Consider the following 16897-nt stretch of genomic DNA (forward strand, 5'->3'; position numbering starts at 1 on the left):
AATCAAGAATGAGATAAGCAGATTATAAAATACAATATATTTTCACTAACAAATTGTATTTTTTTTCCATTTATTTTATTTTGTAAGAGTGTGAAGGAGGGTCTAAATTATTGCAAGAAATATTACATACAAGGCTCCTGGTATTGCAAAAGCGCAGGCCAAATTAAACAACGTAGTGGGCCGTCTGAGGCCAAGTTAACATACCACACTTTTGACACCAAAACGCAGTTTAGTTCACATATTAAACAGCAAGCCTTTAATTGAATACATTGAAGTAATTGGTGTCTTGAATCCCCCCTTGGCACATACCTCGCATGCCGCGTTGCTGCAGATGAGACATTTGCGCAAGGCACTTCAAATGTTGCCGCTCTCACGGTGCAAAAGGGATCGCTAGGGGGCTTACTTTTTACAAAGCAGAGTACAGTATACACAACACAACCCTGCAGCAGACGTCCTTTTGGATCATTCAGACTTTAAATAGAATCACATACTCATACGCGCAATTGCTATTAAAAATCATACAAGCGGGATATGATTTGTACAGACCTGATTGGCTGCTTAATTATCACAATAATATACATGGAGGGAAAAACAGATCTGAAAACAAAAAAAAAACAATAAAAGGCTGCTTTACCATTTAAACCAAAACATCATAATTCACATCGTATAAATTTACAGAACAAATAATGCCAATTACATGTCATTCATTTGGTATCAGGATTACATTTCAGGGTAGTGCATTCCCAAAGTGTTTGTGGTACAAATGGAAAAAGAAAAAAAAGAGCAGAAGAGTGCATCTGACGAGTTAAGGACACGTCCGACGTGGCATGACGGTAACATGGCAAACAGCTGGCAACATCTCCTCCTCATTGCTTTCAGCTCCTCCGGGACTTTGAGTGCTGAATGAGCCACTGAAGGGTAATATCTGAACACACACAAAAAACAAACATTCTGGATGGTTACACTTTTTTTTTTTTTTTTTTTTTTTTGAATGGCAGAACTTTTTTTTTTCTCAACTCACCAATGTTGTCTTTTTCTTTGCAAGAAACTGAGTAGCAGCATATCTCCCTGTCCTGAATGGCTGCCAGATTCCTACAAAAGGAAAAAGGATTCATTTGTACAAATAAACATATGTACAGTGCTGAAAACATGTACGAGACCAGATTGTTCTTATTGTGAAGTATGAGCAGAACTCTGTCATAAACTTACATTTTCTCGATAAGCTGCTTTTCATCTAAAGCGGTGGGCAGGTCTCTTTTGTTCCCCAGAACCAAAACCTACCGCGACGGACAAGTAACGATTAGCGGAACAGGTTGTCAAGGTTTAGTACAAGGGGCCGGTGTGAAAAGGAATACTCACGGGGATCCCTTGCAACTGAGGTTTGTCTAACAGATTGTGAAGCTCGTTCCTCGATGCCTCCACTTTATCTCGGTCTGCTGCGTCCACCATGTATCTGGAAAATGAGCACCACGGAGCAGTACGGTTCATTTCAGCTTCTGAGCCATTTGCATCAATCTAACATGAATATTTTGCCTATAATAAATTTGATATTTTTATTATTTTTCATGTACAATTAGTACCTTTTTAAAAACACAATTTGCAACTTGCTGTCGACTGAAAATGACATCACAAGGGCTCAGGTAACCAATCACAGCTCAGCTTGTGAATGTCACATAACCAAACCTCGAAAACAGGTGAGCTGTGATTGGTTACCTGAGCCCTGGTGATGTCATTTTCAGTCGACAGCAAGTTGCAAAATGTGCTTTTAAAAGGTACTAATTGTACATGAAAAATAATGAATATACAATTTATTATAGGCAAAATATTCATGTTTGAAAAGTTATTTTAACAAACATGCTTAATGGCAGTTCAATGGCAATGGCATTTTTTTTTTTTTTTTTTTTTGACATTGCTATTTTCCCATTTATATCGGCTCCAAATATTGGTTGACTATTAATAGTGGGTATTAGCGCAAAAAAAAAAACAAATTAGTGGGTATCACAGGGTAACCTCCCAAAGTACTGTACTTACACAATGGCATTTACGCCCCGACAGTAGCGCTCCCACATGCTCCGAAACCGCGGCTGCCCTCCGATGTCCCAGATCTGCAGAGAAAATGCGTTACCATTCTATACGACTTCCTCTTTGTAAAACCAACAGATTTTTTTTTTTTATTGTTTTGTTTTTTTTAACCAGAAAGCTGGAAACACCGACCTTGATGGTGACATTTCCTTTGGTGACCTTTCTCATATTGAAGCCAACTGTGGGAATCATGTCTTCGCTGAAATGGCCAGACTAAACGGAGACACATGGATAAATTGGAGGAAAAATTGTTACTTTTGTTGACTGCCTATGGGTTAAATTAATTAAATTATCATTGACTATGGGTGAAATGAAATTCATCCACCCATTTTCTATGGCGCGTGTCCTTTTTACAACAAAAAAAAAACCTGTACAATGTGTTGGAACAACTTTTTAAAAAATGCTGTCATTTGTTACTGCTATTTTTCAAGCACTGTATATCACTTTTGTGATGTGATCACAGAAATGGCCCATTTAATTATTTTATCCTGCGTAAGCACGACATCTAGTGTTCGTACAGGCACACGTTACAACCACACACAAACAGCACATGACTACATGTGGTCACCTGACACAGATAAGTGGAACTGAATGCAGCAGTCTTATGACTGGAGGAAGTCCCACAAGCGCTTGCGGGGTGGAACGGAACCCCAATCTGACCAAATATTTTAGGGTCAACGACGTATTTCACATGACTTGGACAAAAAGGTGCTCATCTTTGTCATTTTGTGTATGTACAGCAATGTGAAATGGATTTCCCCTTGCAGGAATGTGATGAGTATAATAAATTAAATTAACATTAAACACCGGTAGCTCCACATCAGATTACAAACTGGGCATGACTGTTAAAATGGCTACTATTATAATTGAAAGATTAAGCCATCACAAAGTTGCAACAGAGGGAAGTGGGTGCATCTCAGCTTCAGCAACAAGGGGTTATGTGTGCATTATTAAAATATACGTACACATTTATTTGTTTTTCTCGTGTCATGTATTACCATTTCATTCTTGAAAATGTATGAATTTCTCATTAAATTACTTGAAAATATGATTAATATTAAAAAAATTATTGAAAAACAACTTTTTCTCAAAAAGTATTTACACTTTATTCATGTAAAATTCTGACCCCAATATTGAAAATGTGTTTTTCTAAAAAATATCTCATAAAAATACAACTTTGTCACAAACGCATTAACGCATCCTATTTTATTTTCATAGAAATACATCTTTTCTTATAGAAATATGACTACACTTGTAAAATGCAGACTTTAATTTTAAAAACACAAAAGATATGATTTCGTTCATGTAAAACTATGTCAAAATTGTAACAGTTCTATTTTTTTTTTATCTGAATATTTTTTGAAAATTTCTCATTTTAAACTTGAACGTGTTTTTTTTTTAATTATATATTATGATCTCATAAAACTTCTACCTAAAAGAAATAAAATGTTTTGCTCAACAATATACAACTAATCCCCAATTATGACATATTACACCTTTGTCAGCTTTGCAAAATATTAGATTCAATTCTTGTAATATTTTGACTTTAATCTAAAAATATATATATAAAAAAATTGTGACAATAAAACTTCATTCTTGTGGGACTTTAATCTTGAAAATGTGCCATTTTAAAATCCACTTTCTTGAAAATGAACTACTCAAAATTACGATTTTAATGTTGCATAAAATACTCAAAAATAAGGAATTTATTATTATTAATTTGCATAACAGTGAATTTAATCACCAAAAAGTACAATTTTAACATCAGAATGTTATTTTTACTTTGTGTGTGTAATTTGCATGTAATAAAGTCAAAATCGCGTTTTTAACGTAAAATTGCAACGTTTACTGGCGACAGCTCTGTTCTCGTCATAAACTGAAAAGCCAAACACTTTAGCTGATCATGCTAACAAGCCTAACTCATTCAACTGCTAACAATCAATGAGATGCTTGAAAAATGAATATATAGTTTAATGATGGTTGGACCGCATCGACGTAATATTACATGATGTTTGACCTGCAGAAAAGCAATTTAAATCGACGACCATCTTCCTAGTCATCGTTCTCCCATCATTAGCGCTAATGCTATTAGCATTAGGCTAGTTAGCCGTAGCTAGCAGGTGAAGACTTACGGCGATTACGTTAACGAAGGTCGTTTTTCCCGAATACTGAAGGCCGACCAGGGTCAGCTCCATCTCCTCCTTCCAAAACAAAGACTTGAACCAGTCTAGAAGCCGGTTTATTAGCGCCAGCATCTTGGGAAGTCGATGGTGCTTCGCCTCTTCCCTCCCTGTCAGATGTTTGGTTGGGCTGCCTTTTCCAGATCGGGAGGAGAAGGAGGGCGGAGAAGTGGGAGGCAGCAAGCCCGTCATGTGATCACCAGTCTGGGGCAAAGGGGGTGAGCTAGCGCCGCTACAGGCGGAGGGAGGAAGCACCAAGGCGAAGCTTCAGAACCAGGCCAGCCCGTATTTCAAACGATTACCAACTAAATTAATGCACATAATCAGTTAAATGCCAAGTTAAAAAAAAAAAGCGTATTTACGAGAAAAAACTACACATGAAATGACCTAAATTTGAAGCATGTGCATTTTGAAGCACGCACACTACGGTTTGGTGGATTGTTGATTAAGTGCTGCCTCCATGAGTGTCATGTTTTGGTTCTGTTTGGGGTAGGTTTTGCTTTGTTTTTGTTGGGTTTTGAGTTTGTCATGTTTATGTTCTGCTTTTCTTGTCTTCCCTAGTCTCGTTAAGCCTTGCCATGTCCACCTGTGTTTGCCTGCCCTTCCTCATGTGTCAACCAATCAGCTCCCCCTTCCACTTGTGTCTTGCCCAGCTGTGTCTCGTCGTGTGTAATTAGTGTGTGTACTTAAGTCATCGGTTTTCGTTTCAGTTCTTGTCGGTTCATTGTTCTTGTTTCCCCACGTCCATGCTCCCATAGTTAAGTCTGCTCGTGTATTGTTTTTCCCTTCGGTATTTTGTTATTCTTTGTTACCAAGCCCTGTTTGCAACTTTAGTTTTGTTTGATTAAATTTACTCCATTTTCGCACCTCTGCCTCCCTGACTTGTCCGCCTCCTGCATTTGGGTCCACCACCACACTTTTGAGTCCTGACAATGAGTTAAAATACAAACGATGCTTAAATGAGATATAGGACTGCCTCCTCAAAACAGGCTAATTTCAGCGAGCCTGGATAGATTGGGTGAAAAAAAAAAAGAAATATATTCTAATTTACATTCTGTAGTTCAGTTTTGGACTTGTCTTTAAGAAAAATAATCTAGTGTCCCATAAATCTGGGATACAGATAACCCCAAAACTTGTCCATAGCCAAGATTGATTACCAACCATACGACATCTTGCTTGGGTCAACGTGGCAGTGAGAAGGCACAAACAAGCCACCGTGTAAGTGTAACTGTTGACACTTCTGTCAACGACTCCTAAACTTCTAGTTGGGACCTCCAACTCTGTGGTTTGTCATGTGACGATAAACAGATGTAGCACTTGCTGCCAACCAGGTGCACGTGTTCAGGATGTTAAGGATGTCATACACCAGCTGCTGCCTGAACATTTGTCCTTCCTTGTCCTAAAATAATAACCAAAAGTCTCTTTTGATCATCTTCCCTCAATCACAGGTGGGTCTGAAATGTATCCCTGATATGAATAAGGATTCACTGCATTTCATCATTTAAAAAAATGTTGTTTTTTTCTTTTTGCGCAAAAGGTCACTTACCTGTCTTCACCGCCTTCGCGCCAGCAGCAGCGCATGTATGTTCCACACAGCGAGCACATATCTTTTGAACACAGGAAACCAGGGTGAGCCACGCGAACACTTTTGCGCGTGCGGTTGGAGAACATTTTTTCTTTGTATTACGTTGAAAGAAAAAAAAAATAATCTAGCCACTTCCTTTGAGACCTTTCTTGACTCTGTGCACTATTTTCTTCACAAATTAATAATCAAATTGGGCTTTGTTTACGATCAGGTCTTCAGTGAGTACCTTGGCACAATTGGCATCGCATACATTTCTTAAAGACATTATAGTGTTGAGAGAAGAAGTTATCAGGACATGGGCGGCAAACGGTTTCTGTTGTTTTTGTGCAGAAGTCCTCTAGATATTGTCTTTTGAATCAGATATGGATTAAACTAGACTCGTGTTCACTTTGAAGGCATCAAGTTACCTATAAAGAACATGTGTCAAGCAGTGTTAATTTTATCCACCATTTTAGTCCAGTTTCAATCACACTTGTATATATATCATAGTTCGTCAACCTCATCCCGTTTTTATTTAGTCCATTTTTAGTCGACTATGAATCTAGCATTTTAGTCTTTATTTTAGTCCAAGAAAACATAATTTAACATAATTTCTAGTTTTAGTCAACAAAAACTGTCAACATTTTAGTTTTAGTCAGGACAACCATTTAACTCCTGTCGGGTTTTTTTCCAGCAGATTATGTTGAACATTTTGGACCTAAAACTATTTCACATAAAATGTTCTCATCTTTTTGATGAAAAAAAAAAAAATTCACACACAATTGCAGTATATCTATAAGTGGCTATTATGGCTCCATGCTATGAGCTAGTAAGTTAGCCAGCATTAGTTAGCGGTCGGATTATTGTTGGAACATTCTAGCCGTTGGATTAATGTTGCGTTATAACTACAAAGTACTTCTGAAAAATAAACTTTTTTTAAAACCTTTTTTTTTTTAAAAATCAACAACTTTTTTAATCTCCTGTCTGTCCCATGTGTTAGCGCATGTAGCACTAGCTAGCTGCAGATTTGAAAGAGGGTGTGTCACTCAGTGTCACATGACTAGCAGAGACAAGATTTTACAAAATCATATAGTTTTCATCTCGTTTTTGTTCACGAAATAAAATGTCCATAGATTTTAGTCCAGTTTTTATTAAATGAAGTACATTTTCGTCTCGGCTTCATTAGTCAATGAAAATGCATACTGATTTAGTCACAGTTATTATTTATGAGGGTTTTAGTCGAGTCTAGTCTAGTTTTAGTCCAGTGAAAAATGTGTGTTGACGAAAGTATTTTTTTTTTATAGTTTTCATTGACGAAATTAACACTTGTGTCAAGTCGTTTTTAGAGAACACCTGGAGGGCATAGTTCGTAGCATGTGCCCATTCATAATTATACATTCATCAGACACATTCAAGCACAATGCCCAGAAGTGATGAAAAGTATGTATTCATGTTTAAAGTCGTATATTTTCATGAGTAAAGTTGTTTAAAAAAAAAAAAAAAGTGGTCTTCTTAGTTGGGCTTCATTACTCATTCTGCTGTCAGGGTCTAACAAAAATATAAAAGACTGCATTTTTGCTGCTGAACTTTTTTTTAAATCAATTTCAAGTAATAGTAACCTGTCAAAAAAGTAATTGCAGCTTATTTCCAATGTTTTTTTGTTTTTTGTTTTTTTTACAGAATCATAGTACAGTATAGTACAGATAAAACATGCTTTCCTGCTGGTGGAATAAAACAACAAAAAGTCCATACAAACAAACAAGCATAGTATAAAATATTTACATGACTATTGTCACTATACTAGAGGTATGTGATATTTGTGTGGTTCCCAAACCAATCCAATTAAATATACTGCTTTTGTCATGGCTATGACAAGGTGGTGACTATTTCCTGGGGTTTGGTCTTGGAATCGGTCTGGATCATGAGCTGCTGCCCGGTCTCCTCCATGATGGACAGGTGAGGATCTGAAGCAAACATAAGCGGGAAATATAGATAAACTCGATCTTCATGTATTGTATTAAATAAATGTGTTACACACATACTGATAATTGGCCGACTTTGAGCATTTTCCATCCCTTCCAATACAAGTCAGCATTGTCGGTTAAGATTGAAAAATAATCAAATAAAGATTTTTAAACATTTGTGAAGACGCTGGGAATCAGTTAAGATGTTCACAATTGGAAATGGTGTTGAAAATCGATGATGATGACTTTATTTATAAAGCGCTTTAAGAAGAGGCATTGCTGTGTACAAAGTGCTGTACATAAATATGAACATCAGTTTTTGCAGTAAACAAGAACAAAGAAAACATTTTGAAGTGCAAATACTTTTTTTTTTTTTTTTTTTACAAGGAAAAAAAAACATCAATAAAGATGTTTGAATATGTTAAATGTGTCTTAAGTTTAAAAAAAAATCAGGGGATACTTGACTCATTGAGCTATTTTCAGCAGTAAAATGTTATTATTTTGTCTCTAATTAATGTGGTAACTTCATTATTTTTCATGTACAGTTAATACCTTTAAAAAGTAATTTTTCTACTTGCTGTTGACTGATGATGACATCACCTGCGCTGAGGAAGTAGGTATCGGCCAATCATGGCTCACCTGTTTTCTGGGTTTGGTCAGCAAACTGAGCCATGATTGGTCGTTACCTACTTCCTCAGCACATGTCATCATCAGTTGACAGCAAGTAGAAAAAAATACTTTTTAAAGGTATTAATTGTGCATGAAAAATAATTAAGTTAGCACATTACTTATAGACAAAATATTAACCTTTTTTTTTTTACTGCTGAAAATGGCTCAATGAGTCAAGTCTCTCTTTAAGGTGGTGAAAATGGGTTGGAATGTTGGAAGCTTCTAAATGAATTAACATATCATACGTTGGTTTGGACGGTCAAGCATTTTAATGTACTAAAAATGACCATAAACTTACCTGCTCTACAATTCTTTGCAACATTTCTACCGACGTGAGACAAGATCACAAGAAGAACAAGAGCCAGCACAGCACATCCGACGCCAAGGTACACAAACAGGGGATTTGTTTCTGGTGAGGAATCAAGTCATATATCAGCTGAAAATGCATTATCGCAAACGTAGTTGTTCCAAGACCAAATTTGGATGAATTTTACATCTACATACCACGTACGCCACAAAGTGCATCATGTGTTTTGTTTCCTGGAAAGGTCACCACAAGTCCTTGCGAGCTGCACCTGTTGGCCAAGAAACATACTTCTTAACTGCCATTCGGTCATGTATATGTATATCATTATTATAGCTTGTCGTGGATTTTCTTACTGTGTCCGTGGCGTGCAGTTGTTCATTTTTACATCCAAATATTCATGATCACGACATGGCTGGCACTTGAACTGCTTTGGCCCTAAGCAGATCATTGACACATTGAACCCCCCACTTTATCACGATTCAACTTTCACACCTCTGCCATCAACGGTTGTATTTTACGGGTTTTTGGTCACTAGCGAATATTTTTAGATTTGATTAATCTATCGAATGTTCAATCAGTTAATCGACTAATCCGATTCATTTTAATTTTGCATTGAAGTGTATTACAAAAGCATTTTCCCCCCTGATTACTATTAACTCTTTGACCGCCAAAAACGTTTAATAACGTTTAATAAAATCACGATGTATGCAGCCATAAACGTTAAGTAACGTCAACTACTTTTTTTTTTTTTTTTTTATATATCAGTGTTCAGTGCAACATCCAAGTGCAGCACAGCCGGCTCAATGAGTTGTGAAATCAAAAATACCCACTAACTATGGCCAGCAGATGGCAACGGTAGCTGCTCGGCCCCTAACTAGAGCTGCGAATTACAATGAAACATGACAATCTGATGAAATAGAACGTTTTCAAGGCTGACGTGAATGATCAAAGCCTTTGTAACATTAAACCTATTTTGACGGAGCGTCACTGAACAAAAAAAGATTAGTATCAAAGTCACTGTTGTGGAGAAAATGTATCGTTTCTTTTCAATTTTTGACCTATTTTCAATTGATGATTACTAAAGAACGGAATAAGGTAGAAACATACTTTTTTTTCCTAATGTAGCAAAAGAACATTATTCTGTTTGCTTCGAAAAATGAGTTCAAATGCTCGAAATCCGCTGGCATTTGGGGTTGTTTTTTAATAATGTGTGACAGTAAAATAGTCCCTTTAGAGCAATAAAAAGTGAATATTTTGTCTGTAATTAATTTGATACTTTCATTATTTTTCACGTACAATTAGTACCTTTAAAAGCACATTTTGCAACTTGCTGTTGACTGAAAATGACATCACAAGGGCTCAGGTAACCAATCAAAGCTCACCTGTTTTCTAGGTTTGGTCATGTGACATTCACAAGCTGAGCTGTGATTGGTTACCTGAGCCCTTGTGATGTCATTTTCAGTCGACAGCAAGTTGCAAAATGTGTTTTTACAGGTACTAATTGTACATGAAAAATAATGAAAATATCAAATTTATTATAGGCAAAATATTCATGTTTGACTGCCAAAAAATGGCTAAATAAGTAAAGTATGCCTTTAGTGATTGGTGTTTATTTCATATTTCATATTCATATAGTGATTTTTAAAAAGAGGGAAATTAATGTTGAGTTTAAAGTGTGGAAGGGGTCAAACTATATTTTGAAAAAATGTCTTTACATTGTGGTCTTTCAACTTCCCCTGCTGGGTCTGGACTCTCTCCCCTAATTTAATCTGGGTTCACAATTTCAAAATGGGCCAAAGCTCAAAACATCAGTCTTACCTGTCCTCACTGCCATCTCGCCAACATCACATGTATTTTCCAAACACTTTGAGCACGCGTCATCAGAACACAGGAAACCGGGGCGACACGAACACTTTGCGTTTGCGGTTGGAGAACATTTCTTTTCATAATCTGTCCAGAGACAATAAATCCAACCACATCCTGTGAGATCTGTCTTCCTCCCATGCGCCATGGTTTTCTTCGTAAATTGGTTGTCATCACTTTCTCGATAAGTTCTTACCTCTGTGAGCGCCTTGGCACGACTGACACGGCGTACATTTGTTAAAGGCGTTATATTGTTCAGAGAAGAATTTGTCTGGACATGGCCGACAGACGGTTTCTGTTGTTTTTGTGCAGAAGTCCTCCAAATATTGTCCTTGGAATCAGAAATGGATTCGATCAGACTCTCGTCTTCACTTTGAAGGTATCAAGTTATCTGTGAAGAAAATATTTATAGTTGTTTTGTTTTTTTTACCATCTTACCTGGAGGGCACATTTTGCAGCAACTCCCATTCACAGCAGTTGTCCGTGGATCAGAACAGCTTGAACCTGCTGCATACTTGACAATCCAAATGCACAAAGCATACAGAGCGGCTAAGAAGGGGTGGCGAGAGACCATAATTGACAGCGCTCCTCTTATGCGTAAAGTTTTTATGCTGACTGTGGGAGGAGCCTAGGCTTCCTGCTATAAGGAAGGTGATGAATATTATTCATCAGACTGTGAAAGCAGAAGAAAAATAATGAAAGGAAAAGGGGCAGGGGGGAATCACTGCTCAGTGTACTTGTGAATAAAAACCCAGCAGGTTAGTCTGTTCAGTTTCAAATGCAGTTACATTATATATATATATATATATATATATTTGTAAACACACACACAAAATACTCCCACAAAGAAAGGTGGGCCATTGATTGCAAACAAGATTTGTGAATTAGTACCCGCAAAATGTAGTTTTGAAATTACATTTATTGAAGTACATTTTGCACAAATAAGTAGAAACCGAGAAAAAGACTGACAACTTGTTAATTCCAGACCGAGCAGACAAGTTGCTATCAATAGCAGTCATGGAGGATTTTGTTGTGGGATTCATTATTTATTTATTTATTTATTTTGCATTGGTTAATTTGATTAAACTGAAGATTTTGTCATCGATGCATTCTATTACAACCTTATTTTCATGTTGTGAGTTAAAGGCACGGTCTTCCGTTTTCACTCAGGAAAATCCTCTATATAAATACAGGATGTATACCCATGAACTCCTTCTCAATCTACACCTCTGGGCTTCTGTTAATGTGTGGTGGTGATTTTTCTTTCTTCTTTTTAATTTACAGTACACTCAAGTTTCAAGTTACGTTGAAAACAATGAAGCATCATAATTGAGTTTCCATCCAACGTCAGATGGTTGCTCAGCCATTTAGTACCATGCATATACTGTTACACATTTAATATTCAACATAAAAGGCAATGACGTGAACTACTGCAATAATCACATATGCAACATTTGAATATTCAAGTATTTCCCCAATCGGACCAGTAAAGGGTTTTTAAGGCGGGCTTGTCATGAAACTCCTCGCATTTACTGTGCGAGGTTACAATGAAAACACGCATGATAACATTTTGCAAAGCGGAAACAAAAACACATTTGATGTCATTGGGAGAATTCCCCACGCCCACACGCTACAGACAACACGTTTGTGACAGTGTTTTCGATTCAAAAAAAAGAAACTCGACAAAAACAACAGAAGAACCTGCAGCTACTTTCAAATGCATCCAGTAGCAGTTAACGTGAGGTAGGACACAACATGCAAACTGCTCAGGCCATTCTCACAATAATAGCGAAAAAAAAAATCATATGAACATGTGCTGTGATACTTTCCAGGTGATTAAGGCTCCTTTGGATTCAGGTTAGAGCGAATGTCGTCGCCACTTTCCTCAACGGGTCGGCGACACAGCGAATCCGCTTATAGAAACAAACAGAATAAGAAAATAGTTTTGTCAGTGTGAATGTAACACCATTTAAAAAAATGTAATTTAAAACCCCTTATCATACGAGCAATTTTGCCGAAAATGCTTTAAAAAAAAGTTGCATTCCAAGTACGTTTGAAGCTGTTCCTGAACCATTTAGAGTATCGGCATAGTTTATATATATTTTTTTTTTAAGAATGTTTGCCCGCGAGAGACCCATCCGAATTTTAAGGGGTTTTAACATAATTTTTTATTTTACATTTTTTTATGTATTTTAAAAATATCATTTCATTTACAAAAATAAACTGATTTTACATGTCAAATGTAACATAACATAAAATCACTCTAACTGTAACATCACGCAATAATTCTGTTCTTTTACAAAATAAATTCCGTAATAATAAATAATAATAAATAATAAATTCCAGAAATATGTTTATAAATGTTTCATAATTTCACAAATATTTGTCTGAATGGAAAAATGTAAAATTCAACTTTAAAACCCTAAAAAAAAAAGAAAAAAACATTTATATTTACTGAGAAATTAACTGTAAAAATTTGTAATTTTACCATAATTTACCAATTTGCCAATTACCAATACCAATTTTACAATTTTGTTAATTGACCTTAAAAAAAAAAAAAAAAAAAAAGTGTAGAGTTAGAGGGAAAAACATTTATCTACCTTTCTCCAAATAACAACACAAATAAACACAGCTAGACAGAACATGTTTTGTAATTTGACTTCTTTGACCTTGAATTGTCCAAGAACGTAAATGACATACTTTGCTCTGCCGGCCGTCTCCTCACACAAGTTGTACTGCGCACTTTAGAGGCCACCACGCTGAGAACAACCAGTGCAACAATTCCAAAGATGACAAAGGCCATGCCTGAAGAACACATGTACAATCAAAACAATGGACGTCAATGATCGCATCGACCTAAATGGAGCTTACTAATGTGGTGGCCGGTGGCGTTTGAAGGAGGGGCAGGCTGCACGTTGTCCCGAGATGGCACGTCATATCTTGCGGTGGCGGTGGTCTCAAGATGAGCGTCGTCATGACTTTGGTCCCACTCACGTTTGGGTGTGATGACAGACACAGTGTGGTTTGATGTGGGGGAGCTGTGCGGGTGGTGATTTACATCCTCGTTGCAGATGATGTCAGATGTGCTGCTCCCACTGACATTCACGCCAGACTTACACCTGATATGGACGCAGAGAGGGCATTTATTATAATGCTTTTGTTGTTCTTTGCAATGAAATATTGCGGCATACTCTTTCCACTGAATACAAGGGCCGTTGGGACGCTGGTTGAAGGAGCCATCCTCACATTTTGAGCATTCTGGAAGAAGAAGAAGAAGAAGAAGAAGAAGAAGAAGAAGAAGAAGAAGAAGAAGAACACGCCCCATAACAGGGCACCAGAAAAACTGAAATGCGCCGTTTTTTTTGCCTGACTACGAAAATAGAGCCCCGCGTCTACAATTGACATGTTGTTAAACACATCGCAAATCTAAAAACTATGTTTGTTTGTTTTCGTGCGCATGAGAGGAGCTGCTTCCATTGGCTGAGATGCAAATTCAGATGTGTTCACTCCCACAGCGGCATTAGAATAGGACGCACGGTGTCGGGTCTCAGGAGAAAATGACCCAATTTCACAATAATTTGCTAGAAATAATGGATCTTTGTTCACCTATCCATGCCAGCGACACAGGCAGAATAATTAAATACGCTTCCACTAGATGGCAGAGGGTACAATTAATAATATTAATAATAATAATAATAATAATAATAAATAATAGAAGTTTAATAAATAAAGCTATCTCAGTAAATTTGTGAGTAAACTGAGAAATGGCATAATTATGTCAGTATACTTTCTGTGACATTATTGTTTGGTGTTTTGCCGTTAGATTTTTCTCATGTAAAATATGTCCCATGTTCAATAAATGGCTACACAGTAAATTCTGGAGTATAAATTTGACTCTATTTAGCATAAATTTGACTCGATTTAGAGAGGGACCCAATAGACTCAGTTTGAGAGTAAATTACACTAAGAAGAGAGTAAAATTTTAAAAAATTGGTAAAAAATAAATAAAAGTCACTCAAGGGTTGAGGAACGAACTCACGACCTTCAGCCTGGGAGACTGCCACACTACCACCTGAGCTATGCCCCTCCTACTGTTTGCTTATCTCCAAGAGACCAATGAGATTGTTTTTTTGGTCTTGGAGTTAGGAAGATCATGGAATCAGCTGCATCTGACACGTGCGATATACTAACAGAAAGCATGAGCAGTGTGGCTCAGGGAGTAGATCGGCTGTCTCCCAAGTTGAAGGTTGTGAGTTCGTTCCTCCACCCTTGAGTCACTTTTATTTTATTTTTTTCCCAATTCTTTATTTTACTCCCTTCCAAGTGTAAATGTTACTCTAAAACTGAAAAAACTCTCTTAATAGAGTCCAATTTACTCTACAGAATTTACTGTGTAGGATTCACTGCTGTATGCCACACTTGGTCGTGCTTTGCTTCCAACTTTACCTCCGTCATGTAGCCCAGATCCAACGCGGCATTCGCAAGTCGCAAAATCAGATTCCGCCGGATCGAATCCTTTACGGCACTCACATTTCGTGTCCGCCACCTTTGTGCATTTCTCTGTCACCTTACTTCCTGACTCTAAGACAAATAAAACATGTTTTGCTTCATTTCACTTTGAAATTGGGAAACCACATATACGTCAGTGAGAATCCATGTCAAGAACGCACTCACAGCGTGGCATACCTTCATCACACTTTGTGCACGCTTTGCACTGTTTGGAGTAATTCTTCCCAGGCTGGTGGTATCCTTCGGGACATGCCTCACAGTACGGACTTGCGCCATGCATTTTAATCAGCTTGCCTTTAGTTTGGATGAGACGAAAAAGACAGCAATCATGTTAAGTAGATTCTCATATGGGGAAACAAAACGTAGCATTAGAAAGCTAGACTAAATCAGAAATTTACCTTTGGGACATGAGAACCTATCCACATCAGCACGGAATTTGTGAAAAGTCAGACTCAGGAGGAGCAGTTTGAGGAAAAGAACCATGTTTTGTATTTGGTTGATATCACAGAAAGAAGTTCTGCGAGAGGGAATGAAGATACCGGGAAATTACTTATGTGAGCCACATGTCTCTTACTTATGAATATCACTTCCTGTGTGACGCCGACACGCTGTATTATTTGGGTTATGAGTGATAACGGAAGTTGCTTCTAATTGAGAATCAACCCGTTAATATAACAAAAATATATACATATTTTTACTTATGTATGATTTATTATAATGCACGCCAACAGTTTTTGAATGAAAAAAGATCTCACAATAATGAAACTTATTTTTTTCCTAAATGATAATTCACTTAGCAACAAGTATAGTCCTTATATTTGTAACTATGTGTAGTTATTTATTAAGATTCACAAAATTAGAACAATAAACCAAATTTCAATAGAGTGTTGATGTTTTTCTTATTATTAAAAATATTTTTTTCCAAGTAACAATAAAAGAAAGTAGAGTAATACAATAAATAAAGCTATACATAAAACAACAAAATAGTAATTTTTTTTCTCCACATCTGTGAAGTCGTCAACTCTGACAGGAAACAAAACGAAACAACATTTGAACACTTGTATCATGTTTTTAAACTCTGTTTTTCGTCTTAATCTGTCTGCGGCTAAGGCACGGAAATTATGCCACCTTTTTCTGCTGGTAAGAACATGACATGGTACTTTGCATATGTGCCTATGGAAACCAAGCCACCACGCAATCTTGATTAATCTTTGCAAGGTAACCACAAAAGGCTGCATTTGAGAGCACTGTGACAAGAAATTTTGAAAGTATGGAATAAGAATTGCTGTTAATAGTTGGTTTTAGCACATTGATCACAGATTGCATGACTAAAAAAAAAGGCTCTTTCTTTCTTTCTTTCTTTCTTTCTTATAAGAAAATATATAAATAAATAATACATTAAAAAAAAAAAAATTTGAAAGGGGTTTTGAGTTTTAAATGAATTTAACATGCATGTTTTTGGAAGGATATACAAAATTAGTGAAAAATAAAAACAATACTTCATGTTATTGTTATTTTATGTTCTTTCCAGCTTTTCATTGTATTATTATAACACATCTATGAATATATTTTAATAATAATAATAATAATAATAATAATAATAATAATAATAATAATAATAATAATAATAATAATAATAATAATTAATACTAATTAATTTCTATTTACGTAATGTAGTTTAATATTTTCATCTTATTACGTGACAATAATGTCGGAGGTACCCAGTGGAAGATCAGCTTTTACGACTTCATCCTCCGTT

General features: G+C 36.4%; 3 protein-coding genes across 4 annotated transcripts; all 3 read right to left on the reverse strand.

Annotated features, from left to right (window-relative positions):
- Positions 1 to 228: 228 nt before the first annotated feature.
- arl8ba (ADP-ribosylation factor-like 8Ba) lies at positions 229 to 4743 on the reverse strand. The gene is made up of 7 exons (XM_077530435.1): positions 4215 to 4743; positions 2215 to 2295; positions 2032 to 2105; positions 1360 to 1453; positions 1210 to 1277; positions 1022 to 1092; positions 229 to 925 (listed from the first exon to the last, which is right to left on the reverse strand). The coding sequence occupies exons 1-7, from the start codon at positions 4452 to 4454 to the stop codon at positions 876 to 878; spliced, it is 678 nt and encodes a 225-aa protein (XP_077386561.1). The 5' UTR covers positions 4455 to 4743; the 3' UTR covers positions 229 to 875.
- A 2217-nt stretch (positions 4744 to 6960) lies between these two features.
- tnfrsf18 (tumor necrosis factor receptor superfamily, member 18) lies at positions 6961 to 11386 on the reverse strand. The gene is made up of 7 exons (XM_077530011.1): positions 11068 to 11386; positions 10826 to 10960; positions 10585 to 10716; positions 9120 to 9201; positions 8964 to 9034; positions 8758 to 8868; positions 6961 to 7790 (listed from the first exon to the last, which is right to left on the reverse strand). The coding sequence occupies exons 1-7, from the start codon at positions 11201 to 11203 to the stop codon at positions 7693 to 7695; spliced, it is 765 nt and encodes a 254-aa protein (XP_077386137.1). The 5' UTR covers positions 11204 to 11386; the 3' UTR covers positions 6961 to 7692.
- A 144-nt stretch (positions 11387 to 11530) lies between these two features.
- On the reverse strand, positions 11531 to 15695 carry LOC144023974 (uncharacterized). Of its 2 annotated transcripts, none has more exons than XM_077529973.1 (7): positions 15537 to 15695; positions 15316 to 15432; positions 15076 to 15210; positions 13821 to 13887; positions 13501 to 13748; positions 13330 to 13434; positions 11531 to 12542 (listed from the first exon to the last, which is right to left on the reverse strand). In XM_077529973.1, exons 1-7 carry the CDS (start codon positions 15619 to 15621, stop codon positions 12466 to 12468), a joined length of 834 nt encoding a protein of 277 aa, XP_077386099.1. In that variant the 5' UTR covers positions 15622 to 15695; the 3' UTR covers positions 11531 to 12465. The 2 variants fall into 2 exon arrangements, with proteins under 2 accessions (XP_077386099.1, XP_077386098.1); XM_077529972.1 differs by having other exon boundaries at positions 15076 to 15234.
- Between the last annotated feature and the right edge of the window lie 1202 nt (positions 15696 to 16897).

The sequence above is a fragment of the Festucalex cinctus genome, chromosome 8 (genome assembly GCF_051991245.1).
Source record: "Festucalex cinctus isolate MCC-2025b chromosome 8, RoL_Fcin_1.0, whole genome shotgun sequence".
NCBI lineage: Eukaryota > Metazoa > Chordata > Actinopteri > Syngnathiformes > Syngnathidae > Festucalex > Festucalex cinctus.